The 17,482-nt window shown below is 31.3% G+C and overlaps 1 protein-coding gene across 8 annotated transcripts in view; it reads right to left on the bottom strand.

Annotated features, from left to right (window-relative positions):
• Nucleotides 1-17,482, bottom strand: part of Cnksr2 (connector enhancer of kinase suppressor of Ras 2) — a 241,034-nt gene that overhangs the window by 186,252 nt on the left and 37,300 nt on the right. For all 8 annotated transcript variants that reach the window (XM_048796450.1, XM_048796451.1, XM_048796452.1 and 5 more), the window contains exon 5: nt 13,289-13,376. In XM_048796450.1, the coding sequence (XP_048652407.1) occupies nt 13,289-13,376 (88 nt within the window). The remainder of the gene's footprint in view (nt 1-13,288; nt 13,377-17,482) is intronic.

The following is a 17,482-nucleotide window of genomic DNA, read 5'->3' as shown; positions in this document are numbered from 1 at the left end:
CCTCAAGCTGCTAGTATAAGGCTATCATGGAATTCTTCACAAGAGTTATCGCTGTGGCAGATTGTATTATTTCCAAACATATACTGCCTTTTTGTCTGAGGGAAAAGTAAAATTCTGAGAGCCACTGAAATCAGTCACAAATACATAACTTGTTTTAACCAATAAAATGTGAGCAGACACCTATGCCTCAATTCCAGGTAGAAATTTTAAAAAACAATACAGAGTTCACCATGCTCTCTTTTCCCTAGGCCATGATGACTAGCAATGTTATACAAGAGGCTACTCCTTCTCTCTAGGTTATAAAGTGAACAGGAAATAGAGCAGAGCTATAGCAACCTAAGATGGACATGGAGCATGAGCATGGAATATGAGTATTATTCAAAGTCACAAACATTTTCAGGCTGTTTGTTACTGCAGCCTAATCTGTCTTACCATGGATGATATAATCCTCCACCAAATACAAGGGAAAAATAAGACAGATATACATGTGATCTAATCAATGCAGAGTTTAGTGAAATAAATTTTCTAGGTTGTATATCTTCATTTTAAGAAATATGAATGTTAGTTTTTCAGAGGTGTGATGTCATTCCTCACACATCGTAAGCCCCAATCAACAAGGATACATTCTACTACCTTCATGCAAATCTCGTCTTTTTCTCATATAGTATTTATAGATAATTTTTATCTCATTTTATAATTTTGATTCATACTCACTTGTCCCAATTACTTAATTCTAACCAGTTATTTAACCTGCCACTGTCAACTACAATTTCAAGTCATCATTTCACTTGTGTTAGGGCATAATTTCATTTGAATTACCTGATATTGGTGGTCATTCTGTCCCAAAATAAGGAACTAGGTTATTAAAAACTTCTTCAGCAGAGGTAAAATGCCTTAGAAAACCAGTGCCTATAACTAGTAGCTGTATATTTTCTTTGGTTTGTTGCTTTCATTTTATGTAGGTATGAGAATCCATGATGCATAATTCATGTAAGGCATACTATATAATCAATGATATAATCTAGGCACAATAGTTTATAATGAACGCTTAAAACTTTTTTTTAAACTTTATTAACCATTATTATTGCTTCTTGTTTTACTAACTAGTTCCTGGCCATCTGTTGATTTCACATATTAGCACTCTTGCCCTCTTATTACAAGTGCATAATAATCATTTTAATAACATTTGATGTTTCAAACAACAAGTCTAATCCTTTGAATATTTATTCACTGCAGAGGGATTATGAGCCACATACAACTACAGTGGTAAATTCAAAACATCAACCAGCCATCTTTATTAATGTATAGGCTCTGGGCTAATATCACCTATAAATAAGTGAACTTCACAGATCCACACTTCTTAATCATTTGGCCTATGGTAATGTCTGGAAAATTTGCATTTTAATATTCTTTCTCCAGTGGAGTCATGGTCCATGAATCACTATTTGGGAAACACTTCTTGATCACATACATTTTAATCCCACCTCATAAATATCTCCTACTAAAATATCAGTACAAATACAGTAGTTATCAACTTTGGTTTCATATTATAATCACTCAAGCTATTATTTTTAAAATACTGATGCCAAGTCCCCTTTCCCAAGAGAGTCTGATTTAATAGATCTTGAATGGGGCCCAAGTATCAATGATTTTAAAAATCTCTTTACCAGATTCTAAGATAAAGCCACATTTGAGAAGCAAAGAGTACAAAGTATTATAGAATATCTGGATCTATGTCCTGAACCTTGTCACTTAATATGTCATTTTTCCTCTCTAAATTTCCATTTGCTCACTTATAAAATTGAGATAATGATACTTGGTCTACCTACTACACTCGATTACCGTGAAGAACAAATATAATAATGTTATAAAAGCACTTTATGAACTTCAAAACAGTAATGTTGTTAGGAGTACCTCTTAAACTTTGCAGAGCTCCTTTTCTTGCTAATAATTTTCAAATGTCATGAGGGATTGCATTTGCCCAAATGATATCAAATAAGGATGGGATTAAAAAGGTAGGTTGAAGAGCAAAGGGAAGAATATATTTCTAACAGTCAGTTTAGAACCTTTGTGGGTACACAGAGCAGGAGAATGTTTATATAAACAGTTTAGGTGAGAAGAAACAGAAAGTCTAGTGAGATATTTAATAAGGTAAGGAGGGGCGGTAGAAAACAGTAAGTCATTATAAAGGAAATTAACAGTTAAGGTATTAATACCTGCTAAAAAGCATGACAACAGACATTTTTTTTGGTGCCAGGGATTGAACCCAGGGGTGCTTAACCACTGAACCACATCCCAGCCCATTTTTTTTTTGAGACAGGGTCTTGCTAAGTTGCTTAGGGCCTCCCTAAGTTACTGAGGCTTCCTTTGAACTTGCGATCCTCCTGCCTCAGTGTCCTGGGCTGCTGGGATTATAGGCATGCACCAACATGCCTGGATGACAATAGACATTTCTAAAAAAACTAAAACAAAAACTTTGGCACACTACTTACACAGGAGCTACATACTGAAGAAAATATTTATAGAACCAGACCAATAAAGTTATCTAATTGAATCTTTTGACTCTCCCCTCAGATTCTTTTTATAACTCCCACTCTAACTGGCATTGCATTGTTCAATGACATTATATTCTATATTCATTTATGGATCAGATTGCCAAATTTGACATGAGATCAAAATTGGAATTTCTAGGCTACAAATGCATTCTAGATGATGTTCAGAAACACACACAAATTGATCTGGGTAGAGTGGAAAGCAGACTGAACAAAATGGGGAACTTTTCTAGGTCTAAACCTAGCCTCTCCTCTGAGCCTCTAGTCCTCTCTACAGTATTCCTGTTCTTGTCAGTCCTCAACTCATTATGGAGAGATTGGTGCTTTGTCAATGTTTTCTCCTAACCCACCTTCCTGGAGGTATAATAAATAAAAGGAGAAGAGGAAAAAGTAACATTAAAAAAAAGAAGAGGAAAAAGTAACATATTTTTGTATTTGTAATAATCATGACATATATGCATTTCATCATCTTTGAAAAATTAGTATTTTCCAGTTAGTTTAAAAAATATATTTATTTTTTAGTTGTAGTTGAACACAATATATTTATTCTATTTATTTATTTATATGTGGTGCTGAGGATCGAACCCAGGGCCTTACACATGCTAGGCAAGTGCTCTACTGCTGAGCCATAACCCCAGCCCATCCAGTTAGTTCTTTTTAGGTCATTTATCTGTATCACAGTGAGTTTCAGGAGCTAAATCAAAATTTCTGTAATACTTTTTGGTGTTTTTAAGGGGAAAATTAATTCCTTTATTCTTTCAACACTTGTTTGCCAGGCACTGGAGACACAGAGGTGTAAGAGGATTTTTCCTGCTTTCACCAAATCTGTCACAGCAAATCTTTTTTAAATGGATTAGTATTACTTTTCACTTCAAAAGGAGTCATAACAGTACATCACAAATAGTAGTATATGAGGAATTTTCTTCTGAAGTTTATTTTATTACCTATGAGGTTCAAGAATTGACTAACACACCTTTCTACATCTGTTTCATACACATACCACAGAAATAATGGTAAAGTTCTTTCTTAAAGTCTTTGTGAAGAAATTATAAAAGCCTTTTGAAAGATGAGCTATATAACTAACAAAAATAAAATAATTCAGGAGTAGATATATATTAAAGTACAAAACATAATAAACAATAATATTTTGAGAACATGATGTGGTGCAATTATAAAGATGAGCAAGTGCAAACTATAACCTAGCAATTACACTCCTTGGTATATAGTGAAAAAATACATATATCTCCAAATGTTTGTGGTTAGGATAGTATACATTTTGGAGTATATGCACATAATGCAATCTCATTTGCAGTAAAAATGAATGAACTACTGCTATAGAACCAAGTAGAGATGAATTTCAAAACACATCAAGTGAAAAAAGCAAGAGTGATACCATTTTTATAATGCTCAAAGACAACCATAATTAAATATGTTTAGAGAAGTATATGAAACTATTTTAAGAAAAAATGAAATGATAAACACACTGAGAGGACGAAGGTTGCTGAGATGTGAAGGAAGCTCAGTATAATTAAATCGAAGTTGGCAATATCCTAGTTATTAAATTTGAAGACAGATTCATGCATACTAATTGTTATGCTATATAACATACATAAATACATATGCTACATACATCCTTTGGTATATATAAAATATTACATAAAATTTAAAATGTAATCTATTGAAGGCAGCATATATCTAAGAAATAATATCTTGACATTTGCTATCTAAAAGAACTTAATTAAATTTAGTTATATCTCATCTATTTTCCTTCTGTGATTACTGATGGTGATAATATCTACAGCTTTAAAAATGTTTTGGGAGGATGACACAGATAACATGAAGTACAGTCTACGTCAGTACAAAAATAAACATGTAGAAGAAATCTATTTCATCATCCATTTTTATGTAACATACAGTAATTCTAAGTTTCTGTTCATAGCCAGACTAGTGTCAGAAAGATAGAAGGGTAAGAAATTTTTACTTCCCATGTTCCAAATATTCCTTTGCTAAATAAAGTCTTAGCATACAATGATTCATCACTTTTATCTTTTCATTCTGAGTCTTCAGAAAATATATAGCTGTCAATAATAGGGTTCTTTTAAAAATATAATGAATGAAGATGCACATTTATATCTCTTCTGATTAAAACATTCTCATTATACAAAGGCCTTTGAGAAGATACAGGGGCGTGTGTGTGTGTGTGTGTGTGTGTGTGTGTGTGTTACATACTATAAGTGTGTAAACTGTCTATATTTTTAGTTTTTATGTGTTTTCAGAGAAAGACTTCAAATTATTTGAGTATTATTTCTAATAGTTCTATATCTAACATTTGGTTCCCTAGAGTAGGATCATATAAAAATTTTGAAAGATATTAGAATTGTTTCTTCATGGTTAAGACAGCTTAAAGATACACTTAAAGGACAAAGTATAATTGCACTGAACTGAAAGTAAATTATTTTAAATAGAAAGTATATGGAAAAAGAGAATTCTCATATAGCCTAAAATGGGTATACTATGTAATTCATATTGTATAAAAAATATATATAAGACTTGCCCTGGTTTTGGTCTGAAATGCCCCAATTTCCATCCCAAGAGCCCCAATTCAATTTTTAGGTCACCTAGAATGTCTGGTTCAAGAAGGCTTAAACACTAACCCTGAGTATACAGAAAAATTATATTTAAAGTTGTGTTTGAAATGACTGTCAGACTATCCTGGATGGGCATTTTGTATACTTTAACACTATATGAACCATAAGAATATATACTCTGCCTACTCCAGTACAATTCCTGCTCCCACTTTACATCACTGCATCTATTTAACTATTACTTGATCTTAATATCCCTTTTAAAACACACATTCTATATGATTATAATATACTGCTTTTGCCTTTACATGTTTTGAGCTTTCTATTTTTAACTCTAGGTTATTTGTACATGTGGAAAGAGACGGCAAGTTCACAGTCAACTCAAATTAACTTTTGCATTACATTTGAACATGGGTATTACAAAATACATTTCATAATATGAAGAACAGTAATCAATTTGTGTTAAAATCTAAAGAATATCCCAAATTAAACTAAAATCTTTTTTTCAATCCTTCATTTTATTTATTTAGTTAGGTAGTTATACATCACAGAATTCATTTTGATATGATTATACAAACACAGAATATATCTTATTCTAATTAGGACCTTATTATGGATGTATAAGATGGTAGGACTCACTATGGTGTATTAACATATGTTCATAGGTCATTTTTCATTGCCACTCAATACCAAAAGCAAGCAGAGTATCATTCCTTTAATTTTTTGTGGAGCAAGAACATAGCTGAGTTTAGTGTTTCCAAAGGCTCTTTTGCTACATAAGATAACTCTAATAGTCATTTATTAAATTTCCACTAAATTATAGATAGTAGGCTAAAATAGTTTTCAGTCTTTACAACAACCCTACAATGATCCAATAGGGTATGATCAACTTTCAGAGATGTAGGTAAAAATGATCAGAGATATAACTGGTTCAAGTTCATAGCTTTCAACTAAAAGCAGAGGCAGAATAATAAACTCAATCTTCTATTTCATGTTAAATTCCACATAATTTTGCCATAAAATGCCAAAATAAATGATATGAAATGCCAGTGAAAGGAAGTAGTATTCACACAGATGGAATATAGTTAAGTTAAATATAACAGCTATTGTAAATAAATTTACAGAACAAATTTCCCTGAATAAATAAATCCTTAGTGAAATTTTGAAAATAACTCCTAGGCTATTTATTTTTACAAAATTTTGCATTTTTTAGTATTTACAAATATGTGCTTTAAGAATTTAAACCACAAATTTCGATTGAACAAGTCACAGTAAAGCTCTCATTTTTTTCTCAAGTATTTACCTTGAGTAAATGACAACCTAAGATTAAAAATATACAGTGTTTAGATTAAACTCAATCAGGAACACATTTAAGAAGGGCTATACACTCAATATGATTATTTGTTTTTATTTAAAAATTCATATACAGAGAATGCTTATATGTTTTACTTTTATTCTTTGTATTTAAAGTATTATAAAGGTAACAAAAATAATTAGAAAGCATATATACATAATTTAGAGATGTTTTCCATCAAAATAAACATTTTCAATATTGATAGTTAAAGAATACTTTTTCTATTTTAATGAATAATTTTTAGAAAGAAATGAAATATCTCTAATAGGTAAATATGGAACAAAGTAAAATAAAGGAATTGTCAGAAAGTCAAAATAACAATTTAAGTAAATATATTTCTTATAGAAAAAGACTCAAGCACTTTGGTCTAGTTGTTTTTGTATGACTAGGCTGGGACAGGTTTCTGTAAAATACTTCCAACCCTATTCAGACAACGAGTGATACCCAAGGACACAGAAAATAAATCTAAAAAGACTGAAAATGAATAAGCAAATAAGAAAGCAAAAATACAGTTTAGAGGAGACAAAGCATATTGCCAGAAGTTGAATTTTAGAAGGAAGTTTTCACTCTGTATTTAACACTTGAAAATCTGATTTCAAATGTTTCACATGTTGAAATCATTCCCTCATCATGCAATTCAGATTTAACTGTAAATGCAGCTCAAGAAAAATAACAAACACCAAATGGAGAAAAAAAACTACACATTTATCTTTTTAAAAATGTGATTATGCTACTTCCTTTTATCCTCTCTCCTTATTTCTCAGTCATTTTATGACATTACTTTCTTTTCAGTTTTCATTTCACATTGTGAGCCATTTTTAAATATACCTAATTTGATTCTTGCAATAAATTTAAAGCAGATATTTCTTTTTATACATGCAATAAATTAAAGTAGGTATCATTATTTCTTTTTATACACGTTGCAAGCAATGACATGGCTTCTCCAATATAAAATGAGGTAAAAGGGCTGAGTTTCAAGTCTTCCAAGACTACCTGTTTCCATCCTTGTCCCCTACACTAAGTATTCTAAGCTTCACCAAAGCTTATCCTTTCAAACCAACACTTTTAGCCTAATTTCTTTAACGAGTGACAATCCAATACATCATTTTTTTGTGTCTAAAGTGGAAAACATAAAAATGGCACATTAGAATAATTTTAAGTTATGCTGATATCCATTAAGACACACATCATGGCAATTATATCAATGCTGACAAGAACGCATGGGTACCTGTCTCATTTTCTGATTCAGTTGCTGACAGTGCCCTAAATGAGGCTTCAGTCATTTGTGAGAAATTTTTCCACGTATGATTTTAAAATCAGTTTCCCTTCTTTTTTTTTAAGAGAGAGAGAGAATTTTAATATTTATTTTTTAGTTCTCGGCAGACACAACATCTTTGTTTGTATGTGGTGCTGAGGATCGAACCCGGGCCGCACGCATGCCAGGCGAGCGCGCTACCGCTTGAGCCACATCCCCAGCCCCAGTTTCCCTTCTTTCTCAACAATGTTATTATGGCCAATTTTATGTGGGGAGGAAAATGTTGGAGGTGAATCTCTTTAAAAGAACTTCAAATATCATGATCTCAAACCATCACAACTGGGAATAAGTAAAATAGATAAAGCAGATTAAATACATTCTACCAAATGGTGTTTTTTTAAAGGAAACTGATCTCTTTTTCTTCTAATTGTAGTGTTATTTTAAATATAAGTGACCAATATAAAAAAGCACTTTATACTTCATAGTACCACCCCTTTGTGTTAAGAGGGGGGAGAAAAGCCATTTGTGGCAGTTTATTTTTAGATATTGATCGTCTCTTCTTGCTGCAAAGGGAATAAAAACAATTAAAGTTGAGTGAAAAATAATTTGAAGCACAGCATATTTCAAAGCATAACTATCATCATAACTGTTCAGATGAGATTTCTTAAAAACCTGGTAATAAATGCGTGCCCTAGATACTTTTTTTAAAATCTATACCTTCCTTATATTGGCCTCTTTAACTGGCAGCTTAAGTTTAATTCCTGTCTTCATAAATGTCATACAATTCCAAACAAATGGACTGATTACCATGTATATAAAGGCTGAATTAGATGATCAGATGGACATTAACGATTTGTAAGTTATGTAATTCACATCAAGATATAATTTAAATATTTGTCTATGCTGTGGTCTTTTCTCAAAGCAACATTTCTCCAATGTACACAACATTCATTTTGAAAAAAATTTCTGATAACTCAAATTCATTTTAGGAAATTGGAAAAATTCAGAAAAGTAGAGTCTAGATTAATTGAGCTACATTCCTATTACTACTCTGGGTAGCAACAGACCACAGAGCCTAGAAAAATTTGGTGCTGAAATGACATAACATAAAAGTAGAACAATAGATTATTTAAGAGATGATACATAAGTACTAATGTATTATGCCTATAATTAAATTTGCTCCAAAAGATATGTTCTGTTAGCATTATAAATATGTACAATGTTTCAGAAAGATGTAGTCACTATCACTGTAGGCTTGAAAAATGGTTAGGAGGATCAGTACTCTCATTTTCACTAATGAATAGAGATGTAAAATGATGATTATTTCTGAAGTTCTTTATATTAAGAGCAGAAACAAAACTGAAGGTTTACATGAGAGAGGAAACAAAAATGAGTAATAATTCAAGCATTTAATTTCAAAAGGAGAGAAAAGAGCATGTACAAATTGAAGGGAATAACACTGATCAGGTCAATTTATTTTAACAAATATGAAAAAGTATCTACAATGTCACCAACTATATTTGAAAATTAGTAAGAAAGTGTTTCTGTCTTTGAGTTCATAATCTAATGAAATGAGAAAATTATTATTCATAGCCATGCAAATTAAGGTTAAGGGACTCTTCTCTGTCTCTCATATGACAACAAATTATAAAGTCAACAAAGGAAACAAAATGGAATTGTAAAAAAATAATTAACATATATATTTATGTCTCAAGAATAGATAGGAAAAGTAGAGGACAAACAGAAAAGTACTATTTGTAATTCCAACCATATCAATAATACCATTAAATATAAACAGTCAAAAGAGGGGTTTGGTACAATCAGTTTTGGGAAATTGGAAAAGTTTCACAAATGAAATTGTACTTCCTAATAGTTTTAAAACTGGGACATAATTTTAATAGTCAGAGATAAACAGATAAATGGGGTATATTCTGCAGAGATGTCAACATAAAAGAGAAACCTTAAGATCTATTTTACTGATGATATGTCACTCACATGACCTAGACTACAATTAAAATGCCTAGGAGTACTAGAAGATAAAACCAAAGTTATGCTAGAATCATATGTTGATCCCTTTGAATTTCGAAGAGAGAAGTGTGTAATCAGTTTGGAAATAGTGGAATATTGATGAAAGTGACAAAACTGGAGCATGGATTTGGGAATGACTAATCTGAAAGTGATTGTTTCTATAGTTACTTACTTTTATATTTAAGTAGATTAAATCAGGATGTCATAAAACAGTTTCTTAAGAGAAATTTGCATCTAATATTTCCTTTAAAGTACAACAAAAAGACATAGTTAAAGTAAGAACTGAGACTTACTTTAAACTATGTCTTTTTGTTGTACTTTAAAGGAAATATTTATATTTCCTTTAAAGGTATAAGTTGGGATGGAGTAGGCAAGGCAAGAATAAAGAATAGCCATGTACAGAAGTTTTTGTACGAAACTATCTTAAAGGTGAAACACTGAACAGGAAATGTGTTGGAAAAATGAGAATCAGGTAGAAGTAACTGTGACAAATGTTATGACCACTAAATTAAAAAAAAAAAAAAACAGAGGTAATGTAGAGCAGAATGTTCTAAGAAGGGCATGGAATCTCTTCAAGACAGAGTATACAGTGGATAGAGGGTCCAGAAAATCTTTCTGTATTCTGAGTACATGTGCAGTATTTTAATAATTCCATGTTTGACTAAAAACGAAGTACCTAAAATTCAACCTGTAAAAGCATTCTTTCTATTCTACCTAATGTTTCCTGACCTGTAAATAACAAAATTTAAACCTATTTCTATCTTAAAATAAAATTCTTAAAGAGAATGTTGAGCTAAACAGTGCAGCTATGAAAAGGTCCTTTTGAGAAAATAAATAAGTCTCTAGGAGCAATATAAGAGTGGGTTTTGTTTTCTATAAAGTAGTTGTCAATAGCAGGCATTCATACATTCCAGAAATAAGAAAAACTGAATCACTTCTTAGTTAGATGGTAGGTTCTTATAACTGCACAATGTGTGGGCTAGTCACATCTGACATAAACTGTACTTCCATAACTGTTTATGTCTCTACAGAAGTTCTTAATTCACCAAAAATTATTTCAGCTATTTTTCTCAAGAGTTGAAGATTAGTGACAAACGTATGTTCTGTAACCTTTGAGTCCTAAAATTAGAAACACTCCACTTTTGACTTCAATCTGTATATGAGTTAAAAGGAAAGATCATTTTGTTTATCCCTTTTTAATATGGTAAAACATTAAATAGATATGAATTAAGTAACAATAAATTCGCTGATACTCTCCTTCAGGATTTCCAAGAAAACTTACATGTGCCATTTAGAAGTACAGTCTTGGTTTATAAGTCAACAAAGTATCACCATATTACTCAAAAGTAAATCTTAAACTGATTTCTAGCTTCAGATGTTTCAAGGAGACACAAAAAATTAAAATCACCTACTTTCATACCATAAATATACTTAAAATTATTTTGAAGTTAACATCACATTGATTGGTTTCTTATAGGAATAACAATGCTTTTGTAACAATGAGTTTCCTTTCTATATAAAATATTGAAATTATCAAATTGTTAATTCTTTGGCTTAATTTCATAGTATGTCAATTGTCTTGTGTCTCATATATAAATAAAAATGCTTAAATAATATACATAATATGGGTAGCATAGATTTTATCATATAATAATTACTGTTATTATTATTTACACATAGATTACTACTGATCACATACCCAATATTAAGATGCTATGAATAATTATGGTGTAATTATGGTGTAAATGCCATGTACCCTTTAAGTCGAATTTCTTTCTCTCATAGTAAAAAGAAAGAAATTAATAATCTGTTATCCACGACCCTAAATCTCTGATCAAATTTAATGCCTCAAAAAAGTGAAGCTTTAGGAAATAGATTTTTAAAGAAATGCTACTGATAATTCAGTACAAAAAATTGTTCATAAATTATATTATTGTTTCCATCTCTGTGCTCTAGATGAGTGTATGAAAACTGGCAAACATGCAGGTTCCTGGGCCCTGCTTATAGTACATTTGAAGTGGCTCTAAGAATCCGAATTTCTAACATGTTTCCACATGATAACATTACTACTGGTCCCACTGGAATAGCATTGTCCTAAAAGATGTTTCAGTAAATTATGGCTCATGTGCCAGATTTGACTTGCTGTCTATTTTTGTAAAACAATTTTTATTGTAACATTAATTCATTCATACCTGTCTGGCTGTTGGTGCTCTATAAGAGAGGTAAGTAATTGTGGCAGATAACTATACAGATTATAAAGACTTAAATGGCTCTTTACAGAAAACATTTGCTAACTTTTTCCCAAAAATATTACTCTTCTCTCCATCATCCATTGAGATCTTTGAAACCCAGAAACTAAGTTTATTGCTATCAAAATTGAAGTGTAGAGTTAGACTATTAGGGTACTTCAAAGCTAATAAAATATTTACCATCTTCATGAATGTCTCTTTGGCTAACATCTCACTGCCATGATTTAATTCTGATGAATGCCTGACATGTTCCACAATTAAAAGTCACAAAGTTAATCTCTATGCTAAAATAAAAAAAGTCTGAAAACCTGTAGTTTCTTATATATGGTACAAATAAAATCTGTACAGTACAACAAAAATATACTGAAGGATTTATGTCTCCATTAGTAAAAATTTCTTATTTCTTAGAGAAAATAGAGCCAATATAAGAAAGTTACAATTATCCCTGGTCATGAAGGACAAGCAGAATGATAAATTAAACCACCAGTTTCCCTAATTTAGTTAATAATTTTTTATCATCTTACATTATCCTCTGCCATCCTATATCTCCGTCATTGGTAATAGTATTCTGAGAAAGCAGCAGCAGCAATAAACTGACATAAGATTTATAAAGAGTGGTGGTTACAGGCCTGAGACCTCTCAGAAGTATTTTTTATTAGATTTAAACATTTTTGCAGAATATCTAGTAGTCAATTGACTTCAGTTTCTACAATTTCTCTCTGTCTTACATCAGGATTGACTCAAACATTTACATTAGCTTCTGGACTCCTGAAGGCATTTGATTTTGGGATTCCTGGCTTAGATGATATCCAAAGTAAAAAAAAAAAGTTCAGGTAGTTATATCATTATTAAAAGCTATTACATATATTTGTTTATATGGGCATACATAAATGAAACCAATAGTGTTTTAGAGTAAAAATCTGAGACTATAATCTAAATGGGGTAATTTCATTTTACAAAAAGCAACAGAGTTTAGTCACCCACAAGCTAAGTGTGAGATGAATAGACATTATGACCTTATTATAATAATTTATTTGAAAGTTAAAATTATTTTTATATCTTCAGATAAACAAAATCCCTATTTATTGAGCCATATGCATAGTTTTCCAATAAATAACGATATATTTGGTTTCTTTAGAACATTTGTCTTTGATTCAGAAACTTTGAAACCACTATTTTACAATCTTTTGGTAAATAGAATACTGTCATTATTAAAATATGAAATTGCTAAGAAATTAACAGAAGGAAATTTTGTCAGCTAATACCTGTTGCACAATTGTTGTTAATTCCAAGCAGAGCTGTATGACATTGTTCCTTGTAACTGAATAGTCTGTCACAGCAGCAAATGGTGACCTACAAAGAGAAATGGAAAATTGTGATTACTAGGAATAGCTTTTCAAAAGTGCCAAAATGCAATAGCCCAAGATAAGATTTTGAATAATAAAAAGTGAATTGTTCTAAAGCTTGCATATTAATAAAATGATATTTGGTATTTTATTTAAAGAAAAACATTGTAAGAAACTTTGGAAAATAATCAAATTCTAGAAAAGTAATATTTGTTATCAATTTCCCAATTTTAAAGTTCTTAATACTTAGAACTTCTTTGATACTTCTTTCTTCTTTTAAGGTCTCTTCATTACATCTAATCAAAACAACAAAAAGATATGCAGGTTTGGGTATGTAGCTGAGTGGCAGAGCACTTGCCCAGCCTGTAGGAGGCCTAGGGTTCTATCCCCAGCACTTTCCCCCCACAAAACCAAAAAGGAATATTAGACAAAGTCAATGTTTTTGTTCACTTTCCAAAGAAGCTAAGAATTTAAGTACAGCATCTGCTCGAAATGTTAAAGATTATGAGCTAATGTTTACTGAAGGCTTAGTATATGCCAGTTACTGTTTAAATGTTACACATACAATAAATAACTTAATCTCCACAATAACTCTTGGGCGATAGGCACTATTATTATTCCCATTTTACAGTTGAGAAAACAAAAGTAGAGAAAAGTTAAATGACTTATTTACATTCACACACCTAGGAAGTAGTGTTCAAACTCTTAAGTCTGACTCCAGAACCCATCCTCACACTTGGTTAAACACTAACACACAGTGGCTCTATGAATTTACCTAGGTTTTATTTCGAGCTAATGTTACTCACGTCTATTTTGGAACAACTTTGTGTTCTTTCTTGTATTTGCTTCGCCACTAAACAAATTCACAATGGCTTTTCAATACTCCTTATCCTCTCTTGTCTGTTAATGTCATCAGGCTTTTTTTGGAGGACAAAGCTTAAATGACTGGGGAGGCCCAGTTTAAGGAAAAGAAAACAAAACAAAATCATGACTGTAAAGAAGGTATGGACATAAAAAAATTAACAAATTATTGGAACCTTGGTACTTTCAAATGAGATATCTCAGGCAATTCACTAGAAATACTCAGAGCTGCTTACTGGTCACAAACTGAATCTGACTCCTTTCTAGAAAACCCAACAACTGAAACACCTCCCAATCTCAAAGGGGTCCATATAAGAGAGAGGTTCTTTATCAGGTAGATTTTTTAAAAATATATAATATACATATAAAATTTGGCCATTCTAACAGCTATGTAGTAGCATAACATAATAGTTTCAATTTGGATTTCTCTAATGGTTATCCATATTTATATTATACATAATCTATATCTTAATAGTTTTTATACTTTCCTAGTAATTATCTCATAGTTAATGATGTTAGACATCTTTCATGTGCATGTTTGCTATCCATATATACTTTTTTGGTAAAATATCTGTTTAAAAACTTTGCACATTTTCTATTTGGATTATCAGCATCCTTACTACTGAGTTTACAAAGTTCTTAATACATTTTACAGGCAAGTCTTTTATTGAACTGATTTGTAAATATTTCTTCTCAGTCTGTGGTTGGTCTTTTCATCCTCTTAACAGGGTCTTTAGCAGTAGATGAAAAGTTTTTAATTTTGATTAGGTCAAATACATTGAAAACATTTTCCTCTTGATTGTGAGTTTACTATCATCTAAAAAATCTAAGTCAAGCTTTTTTTCTAAAAGTTTTACAGTTTTATTTTTTACATTTAGCATCTCCCAATACCAAAGGGGTCCATATAAGAGAGAGGGTCTTTGTTAGCTAGATTTTTAAAAAAATATTTTTCTCTCTATATATATTTTAAATTTTGGCCATTCTAATAGCTATGTAGTGGCATAACATCATAGTTTTAATATGGATCAATTTTGAGTCAGTTGTTGTATAAGGTGTGAGGTTTAAGTTGAAGATTACCTTTCTTTCTTTTTTTTCTTTTTTTGCTATCCAAGTATTCCAGCAAAATTTCTTGAAGACTACCATGATTACCATTCTCCACTGAATTGCTGGCACCATTCTCGAAATCCAGTTAACCATACTTATAAAGTTATAGTTCTGGACTCTGTCTATCCTGCTACCCATATTACGGTTTTGATTGATTACTGAAACTATATGACTTAAAATGAGCTAATTTCTTTAAAAATAATTGTCAAAAAGTCAAGTTTTTTTTTCAAAATTGATTAACTATTCTAGTACCTTTGTTTTTCAATATGAATTTTAGAATTAGATTGTACTTACAAAATTCCATCTGGAATTCTGATGTTTCACCAAACCTACATGAAAATTTGAGAATTTAACATCTTACTAACTCGAGTCTTTTAATTAATGAACATGGTGTGTATCTCCATTTATTTATGACTTTGATTTCATACATCAGTGATTTGCAGTTTTCACATATAGATCATGTAGGCACTTTTGCTAAATTTATAGTCATCTCATTATTTTTGAATCAACTGTAAATTATGCTGCTTTGAAATTTAGTTTGCAAATTTTCATCACTACTATGTGGAAATATGATTGACCTTTGTATGTGTAATTTATATCCTACTATCCTCAATATTCCCTAGTTTTAAAAGACAGTTTTTGTAGAATTCTTTGGATTTTCTACACAAAGATTATCTACAAACAGGCAAAGTTTTACTTCTTCCTTTCCCATCTTTATACCTTTTCTTTCCTGCTATATTGGAGAAGACTTGCAATATGATATTAAGTAGAAGCCGTGAAAGTAGACATGCTTGCTTTAGAAGAGAAGCAATGATTATTTCACAAAATAGTATAAGGTTTGTTATATACGTTTTATATATGCTTTTTATCAAGTTTAAGATATTCTACTTTACTACTTGCTAATAATTTTTCTCATGAATAGGTATTTTGTGAATTTTTTCCCCACATGAACTGATACGATCATGCAATTTGTATTTTTTACCTCACACATGATTAGTTTCATTGTTTGAAGCAGATTTAGAAACCTAAAATAAATCCCACTTAGTTGCAATGTATATTTCTATTAATGTATGGTTGGATCTGGTTTTCTAACATTCTCTTGAGAATTTTAACGTCTAAGTTCATAAGAAATTTTGGTTGTCATTGTGGCTGTTGTTTGCATTGTCTTTTGAAATCAGGATAACGACTGCCTCATAAAATGAGTTGGGAAATTTTCCCTCTATTTTTTGGAATAGATGGTATAGAATTGATGCTCTTCCTTCATTAAGCAGATTCAATTCACCAGTTAAGATCACCTGGACCTGGAGATTTATTTTCTTTACCCTAAAGAGTACCGTGGTCCCCTGTTTTCCATAGTTTCACTTTCTGTGGCCTCAGTTAGCCACAGTCTACCACAGTTCAAAAATACTAAATGGAAAATTCCAAAAATAAACAATTCATAATTTTAAATTAAATGTCACTTTGTGTGCAAAACTGTTCACTGTCCTGTTCTGTCCTGCTTGAAATGTGAATCATCCTTTTGTCCCTTGTATCCATACTATATAAGCTATCAACCATTAGTCATTTAGTAGCCATCTCAGGTATGTGATAAACTGTCTTGGGTATTTGTATTCAGGAAACCTACTGTAAGTAGTAATCTAATGGAGCATCACATTAACTGTATCATTGATCTCTGTTAATCTCATCACACAAGCAGTGTATTATCTCATATCTTCACAAGAAAGGTTAGTACAGAAAAATAAATTATTTTAAGAGGGAGAGAGACCACATTCGCAAAACTTTATTATAATATATTGTTCTAAATTTTCTATTTTACTATTAGTTATTGCTGTTAATCTCTGCAATAGTTTGGATATGAGATATCCCACAAAATTTCCTGTGTCATGCAGAAATATTAAGAGGTAAAATAATCTAAGATTTTGAGAGCTGTAACCTAATCAGTCCATCCTAGTTTGAATGGACTGACTGGATGGTAACTATACGCAGGTGGAGCATGGCTAGATGTGTTGGATCACTGGGCACGTGCCCTGGAAGGGTTCATCTTCCCTGAGGCCCCCTCCCCTCTTTCTTTTGCTTTCTGACCAGCCATGAATGAAGCAGCTTTCTTTCACTGAGACCCTTCCCTATGATGTGCGGTCTTACTCTGGG

Source organism: Marmota marmota, unplaced genomic scaffold, assembly GCF_001458135.2.
Source record: "Marmota marmota marmota unplaced genomic scaffold, marMar, whole genome shotgun sequence".
NCBI classification, from domain to species: domain Eukaryota; kingdom Metazoa; phylum Chordata; class Mammalia; order Rodentia; family Sciuridae; genus Marmota; species Marmota marmota.
The sequence above is the reverse complement of the archived record's forward strand: the minus strand, read 5'-3'. Positions and strand labels throughout refer to the sequence as shown.